Below are 7,552 nucleotides of genomic sequence, written 5' to 3'. Positions count from 1 at the left end.
AGCAAGGTACTTACCACACAGCCACTCCTATGCTTCCTATATATATATATGTATATATATATATATATATATACATATATATATATATAGGTTTGTACGCTTTTATGTATTTATTTCAGTCATTTGACTGCGGCCACGCTGGAGCACCGCCTTTAGCCGAACAAATCAACCCCAGGACTTATTCTTTGTAAGCCCAGTACTTATTCTAATTGGTCTCTTTTGCCCAAACTGCTAAGGGATGCAAACACACCAACATCGGTTGTCAAGCGATGGTGGTATGGGGTGGGGGAAAACACAAACACATATATATAAGACGGGCTTCTTTCAGTTTCTGTCTAATAAGCGAAAGGTTGTGTAATAAGCTACTTACCACAACCACTCCTGTATGTATGTGTGTATAATACATATAAATATGTGCGCGCGCGCAGGTTTATATATATATATATATATATATATATATATAGAGAGAGAGAGAGAGAGAGAGAGAGAGAGAGAGAGATTTTGTTACATGTGTGTGTGTGTGTATATAGACATACACACATTTTTAAACGACAGAAAATTACAAAAGTGATTCAAGGGCCGAGCTTTTCGTTCATTGGAACTTAAATTTATAGGCACATGTTCTGAGTTCTATTTCTCCGCTAATTTCTACCAGAACCAAGAAAAGAGAGAGAGAGAGAGAGAGAGAGAGAGAGCTGGGAGAATGAATGGGAGATTACTGGAGAGAGAGAGAGAGACAGAGAGAGTGTGTGTGTGGAGGAATACAGAAATGTGTAATCACGCTGGATTCTGACGATATTGTTGAAGGGAGTGTGAATGAAAAGAATAGAAAATACAAGTGGGACGAAGATAAACGGTTCCACAACAGTCCCACGTGACTCCTACAACCATTATCTCATCCTCGTCTCCCCTTCTTTCACCTTCAGCTCAAAATATCCCTCCCACTCTCACTCTGTCTCTCTTGCTACTTTTTCAAACTATTTTACGTCTCCTCCTCCTCTTTCTTCCATACATTTGTCAGTTTGGCTCTCTCTCTATATATATCTCTAGTCTTTCTTTCTCTCCCTCTTTCAGTCTTTTGTTGCACCCTCTTTCTGTTAATCATTCCGCACCTCCCCTCTCTTTCTTGTTTCTTCGTCGCCACCATCGCCTTGAAATAGTTCCACCCTCCGTCTTCTCCTCCTCCACCTCTCTGTGTTGTTATAATCTCTCCCTCCACTCTCTCTTTGTCAATATTTTTCACTCTCACTCTTTGTTATTATATTATTTCACTCTCACTCTCTCTTTGCTATTAATCTCTTTCACACACCCTCTCTCTTTGTCATTAATATCTCTTACTCTCACTCCCCGTCGCCACCATCGCCGCAAACTTTTTCGCCTAGCTTTCTCTACCTCCTCCTCCACCACTGACTCAACATAGGCTCTCCCTCTTAATTTACAACCAACACAAAACTCGTTCCCCGCAAGACTAAAAGCTTGTCATTCCGGACTAACCAGAGCAGGTGAGTGCAACACAGTCGGACCGGACGATGATGGAAACTTTGAAACACACAACTTTAAAAAACTAAATCAACGTTGGTGGAAAAAAACAGATGACACAATCGGTTCAGCTTTAAACTCAAATAATCGGATTTTATTGTGATTTACTCGTCATGTAGACATTATAGCTGTTTAATGATGTCAACATTTAAATGTTTTTTTCCCCTCCCGCTTCTGTCTATAATGACGTGAAGGGCTTTTGCTGATATGACTAACAACAATATTTAAACTCTCCTACTATTGTGTCCTCTATACTAAAAGCTATCGACAAGTGGTGGTGTATCTACATTTGAAGCGGCTTATCTTTTCGTTAGTGATGTTATTTCATTAAAGGATTAATAAATAAAAAAGCTTATCTCAAGTTTGGAGCGTTACCTACACCTCACCCGCCCGGAGTTATGTCAGTGCGCGGAAGAAGACTACTCAAAACTGACACCTAACAAATATTATTCGTATTTGTAAGTTAAAAAAATGCTCTATATTTCTTCTTTCTCTTATTAATGTGTTTCTCCTGCTGTAATTTATCTACAAAACAAACCAGTAATGAAAGTAACAGCGTGACTACTTCGAGAGAATTATTTAAAAACACCCCTGTCGATCTTAATGTGTTTTAGACATGGAAGTACGTATAAAGTTCGGGAAACACACCGAAAGTATTTATGATATCAACATTCGAGATGATTGTCGCCCTCGTGTTGGAGAGAACTCGAGTTCTTCTGAAACCGTTGTGATGGAACCTGCTATATGGTTTAAATGCCTTGTCATTTCTTATATTCACCTGGATTGTGATCTTCGGCGAATTAAATTTCGAAAGTCCTTTAGACTCTGTGGCGGGGGTGTCACACTCGAGGCAGAGACTGAAGAAACTTTACAAGGTTCCAATACCCTCTGTTCTCATTACCGTTTCAGCGAAAAGTCTATCGATGCCACAGACTATGCTGAATGTTACGATTTTGAATGTTTCTTGGACGAACTGTTTGACCAAGCTATCGAGTGTCTTAACAATTTAAGACGTAAAGAAATCACACTCGACAAATTCCATTCTCACGTATTAAGACTACTTCATTGTTTTGTGTTTCCGTCAATAAAATTTACCACTTGTGATTTGCCCCTTCTCTTGCAATCACAGGATTACATTTACGAACAGTTGAGTAAAATCGAAAAAGCTATACTGAAACAAGACAAACTTGTTTTCCAAACTGAATCCTCACTTCGTTCGCAAAGAGAACGTTTATTCCGTACGGAAAGCTTTCACAAAGAGTCTTATATTAGACATAACTGCAAGTCTGAGTTTCTTGAAATCCTGCTCAAAGATGTCGAAAGGGACATTTTTAAGCACGACAGACTTCTGGATGAATGTCAGAGAAAAATCAACAACATGAAAGAGAGTCGAAGCCAAAATATTTCCATGTTACAAATTTATCGCAAAGATAGAGATGTAATTCACCAACAATTGACAAATCTGGAAAATATTCGCGAAAATATAAAGAATGTGATTGTAAGGCCTGCATTGAAAAAGAAAAAATTTCGGCGCAAGAAATTACAGAAGAATGTATTTCATGATATTTATAATGAAGTTTACAAAAAGTTATTGGAACAAAAAGAAAAGTTGCAGAACCAATGCTTCATTAAGGTGAAAATGGTGACAGTTCGCGAAGCTATAACTATGTCGATTCGAGATATCCAATCTGTTGGTGAAACTTTGGGTATAGACGTAAAAATTGATGGTAGTGAAAGGGCTACAGACATTCTGGATGTCAATGAAAAACCTGATTATTGGAAAACACATAATGAAAAGATAGCTTACATTTTAGCTAATCCCAATGAAGCACACAAAATTCACGCTTGTTTTTGTTCTAACATCAGAGATAAAATAAATGCCTGTATTGATGAAAATGTTATGTTTAATCTTGGCACTTCGAAGAAAGATACGTCTACTGAATTTTGGATTTCGCCTGCGGAATTGAGTATTCTAAATCAAAATACAATCACAACACATCAACGTAGAAATCTTTCATATAATTCCCTTTCAAATTCTCCTGATAGTCTAAGTTACCAAAGTGCCAGTTCTATGGAATTACCAGAATTAGACGATAGCTGCTGTTTGAACAAAAGACAGTCCATTCTAAGCGATTGTTTCAAAACCATTCCTATGAAGTCTTCTCTGGATAATATTTGTTCTGATATCAAAAGTCACATGCAGAAGATGACCTACCAAATTCTACCGCCACTGCTTTCACCTGAAGATATCTCTCCAGCTAAACTGTGGCTGATTTATGAGAGTCACCTGTACTTAAATATTATGGACGATATTTTTTACCTTTACTCAACAGCCTATGGTTCGCAATGCCAAAAACTCATCAACAATATTGCAAATTTTTCTGTTACAGAGTTTATAACCGATGATGATTTTGTACAGCATCTCTTTTCTAAGTGTGACGTGTATGATAGCATCGACCAGGTAGATTCTGGCAAAAATAGCAGTAATAGCAGCGAAGAAGAAGAAATTCTGAGCACTGGTAACTTTCGACTGTCTACCTCACTAGAAGACTTGAAGTGGCGGGGAAGTTTGGTGAGGAATTTGTACAAGCGAGCTGATGAAGAATGCTCGAATCTAATGGAATCTCTGGAAATTTGTCCACAAAGCAACTCCTTACAGAGCTCTGTTGATTCTAATGAGTCTTTTATGAGCTGTTTATCTGCGAATCCCACAGCACAAGAACCAGTTCGAAAAGAGATTCCTTTAGCTAAACCGTTCAGGAATTCCCAATACAACACATTCAAGTTTAAACAGTTGTTTACTCCAGCTCTAGTCTACTTGGACAATCTTTCAATAACCAGTAGCATTGTCGCCAAACTCCGTTGTTTAACACGAATGTTTCATTGCTTGAATTCCACAATTTCTACCCTTTGTGCCGTCGATAATAAGCAATATTGTGTTTGTTCTGATGAAATACTCACTGTAGCCATATTGATGTTAGTAATGTTGGTGGAACCACAGAAATTGAAGACATTCTACATTAATTTATTGGTTATTGTTGATCTAATGGCACCGTGCCTTATTGGAGGTATACACGATTGCAGTTTGACCACATTCTACAGTGCCTTCCAGTTTATATCCGACCGTATTTTCCTTATGACTCAAAAGAGATGAGGTAAATGATTCTTCTTTATATATTTTTTTTCTGCTCGTTTCATTTTTAAACCTCTATTAAATTGCTGTGATAAAGTTATATACTTTTAGAGAGCCACGGAAAAGATAATGTTTTCCGTTTGAGGAGGTCACAGGTCATACAGTACTTAACCCCGTGACATCGAATACATTAATTGACCGGTTAATCTGACCTGTAGCAATATCCTTATTGGACTAAATTGAAAGTGCTAAAAATAGATAAGCTACTCGCATACACAAACGTATAAGAAAGCACAAAACAAACACGTACACACATACATGTATAATACAAGCACACATATACAAACGCGCGCGCGCGCACAGTGCCATATCAAGGCACGTGCACACTGGTCAGTTGCCTTGGAACCCCAAAAGGTCTAGGAGTCCAATTCTGGTCTGTGTTCGCTGTGGGTTGATGGCAATGGATATATTCTATAGGGCCTATAATAATGTTGCTAAGCCGGCTCTGCATACATACATACATACATATACACAAATACAAATACCAGAGGTGGGTACCGTTAATCCGTTAACCAAAAAGTTAACTTCGTTAATTGTTAATCCGTTGAAAACGTAACTGGTACTGACGTTAACCCATTAACGTTAACATTCATTGAAAAAAGGCATAACTACAGTTTAATACCCCACTGAATTTGTTGCCTCATAACTTCCAGAAAAATGGATACTTTTTTAACGAAACTTTCACCAAATAATCGCTTATATCCTGTTGATTGAGTGTATGTAAAGATTTATTGGAAAAAAAAAAACTTTTCCGAGTGGTTGGAAAGAGAAGTTTCGGAAAATTCAGAGAACCCGACATTTTCCTCCTCATAACTTTCTGGAAAATAGGTTTTGCAAACATTAACCGTATTTTTTAATGAAATTTTATACAGATACCTTTCAAACGGTGTAGATTACAATTACAAAGAAATTTATAGGCGAAATGTTTGGAAGCGGGCGGGGAGATTCTGGAAAACGGAGTTTCGGATCAGACAGCCCACATAAATTGGAATTTCTCCGTTTTGACGGGGATTTTTTCCGATGTTTTTCACCAAAGTCTTCAGAATTATGGGAGGCATCTTTTCCGAAACGACTTTATTCACTACACACTTAAAACCCGTGAGAAACATTTTCGACTTAAAGGAAAATTGCTAATAATTCCAGAGTGTGGGGGGGAGGAATCTAAAAACGTCTTAAGTGTTCATATTAATCTGTCAAATGTAATGCTTATTTGTTCACGTTATTTTGAATTATTCAGATTCAAGGAGGATGTCCACAATAATTGCTTGTAACTGTAAATTTTTACAGATTTGAAATTTTATCAGTGGGTGCTTTGTATACCACTGGTTTATAGTTATGTAATTTTAGCTGATCTTGTTGAGTAAATTTGACTTTTATGGGCAGGTAAATTTAATTAACAGGTGTAAAAGCAGTAACATTATGGATAAACACTAAAATTGAAATTCTTAATGTATCTTACCTGTTTGATTTGTTACTAAAATTATCCCAGATGACAACCGACAAAAATGTTGCCACTTTTCAAGAGTGAGGTACATTAAGTGAGATAATTTATATATGCGTTTGTCTGCAAATTGGTGAGCTAGAAGTGGTAAAGCTGTGGAATAAGAGAGCCCTTACCTGAAAAACAGGTAAAGATTAGCAAGAAGGGCATCCAGTCAGGCCCTTCACCAGACTCTGGCACCTGAGGTTGCTTTTGAATATTCTGGGTGGGCACTAATTTGTAATAATGCTAAAATGGGGTTTTGAAATAAGTGCATCGCTGTAAATCTGAGGGTGCACCATTGAATAGTGAGGCGACAGTGCCATCTAGTGCACCTGCTTAGTAACTGGAAAAGAACAAGTTGTAAAATGGTACTATGGTAACATATATGTCTAAACGACGTGAGCATGAAAATACAGGTGTAAAAATCAAAACACAAACAAACAAATTTATCTCGAGTAATTGATTTCATCACCCCCCCCCCCCCCCCCCCTCCTTCGAAGAGTGACTAACAAAGTGTAAGTCTTGATGAGATTTGAACTCAGAACATAAAAGGCCATGGCAAAATATGAAGCATTTTTGTCTGACAATGTATCGATTCCACTAAGGGTAAGAGTGTAGAAAAGTATATTAAGGGCCAACTTTTGGAGACAAGGAACGATTGATTAAATATCCCTACCTCTAACTATCTCCTGGTACTTAGCTGATTCTCAAATTCCCCGAGGTCGACTTTGCTTTCATCCTTTCGGGGTCGATAATTTAAGTACCAGTTGTGTACTGGAGTTGATCTAATCGACTGACCCCCCCTCCCCTATAATTTCAGGTCTTCTGCCTAGAGTAGATAAGAATGAGTGAACAAAGTTTATTCTGATTGGATATAAACTTTGAACAAAGTAAAGGGATATAACTAAACATACATATATACACAGACATGACAGAAGTGAATAGACACCCTAATAATTGCTAAAATTTATTTGAATCTGAAATTATACATTCAAATTATTTATTAATTATTATAATGTGAATATTTGATATTTAGTAGACATGCCCTTTGCATTTTTCAATGCAAGGACCCTATTAGGCATGTTATTGATCAGATCATGAATATTTTCTTGCCAAGTTTCATGCAGTAATTCTCAAAAGATCTGGCTTTGACGATGCTTTCTTGTTCTTTTTATGAAGTGTCCTGTCCATTATGCCTCAGGGCTGTTCAATAGGGTTCATATCTGGTGACTGGCTTGGCCATGGAAGCTTTTGAGTGCCATTCTCTTCCAACTAATCTTGGGCCATTTTAGCTGTGTGACAAGGATCCCCGTCTTCCATAAATAAAGAGCCTTCTT

General features: G+C 37.5%; 1 protein-coding gene across 1 annotated transcript in view; it reads left to right on the top strand.

The window, feature by feature from the left end:
* The first annotated feature begins 1,398 nt into the window (after positions 1-1,398).
* LOC106872766 (uncharacterized) overlaps positions 1,399-7,552 on the top strand; it is a 27,448-nt gene continuing 21,294 nt past the window's right edge. The window contains exon 1 of the mRNA XM_014919899.2: positions 1,399-4,694. Coding sequence (XP_014775385.1) covers positions 2,156-4,693 — 2,538 coding nt within the window. The 5' untranslated portion in view covers positions 1,399-2,155 and the 3' untranslated portion in view covers position 4,694. The remainder of the gene's footprint in view (positions 4,695-7,552) is intronic.

Source organism: Octopus bimaculoides, chromosome 22 (assembly GCF_001194135.2).
Source record: "Octopus bimaculoides isolate UCB-OBI-ISO-001 chromosome 22, ASM119413v2, whole genome shotgun sequence".
Taxonomy (NCBI): Eukaryota; Metazoa; Mollusca; class Cephalopoda; order Octopoda; family Octopodidae; genus Octopus; species Octopus bimaculoides.
This window is presented reverse-complemented; position numbering and strand designations above follow the sequence as displayed.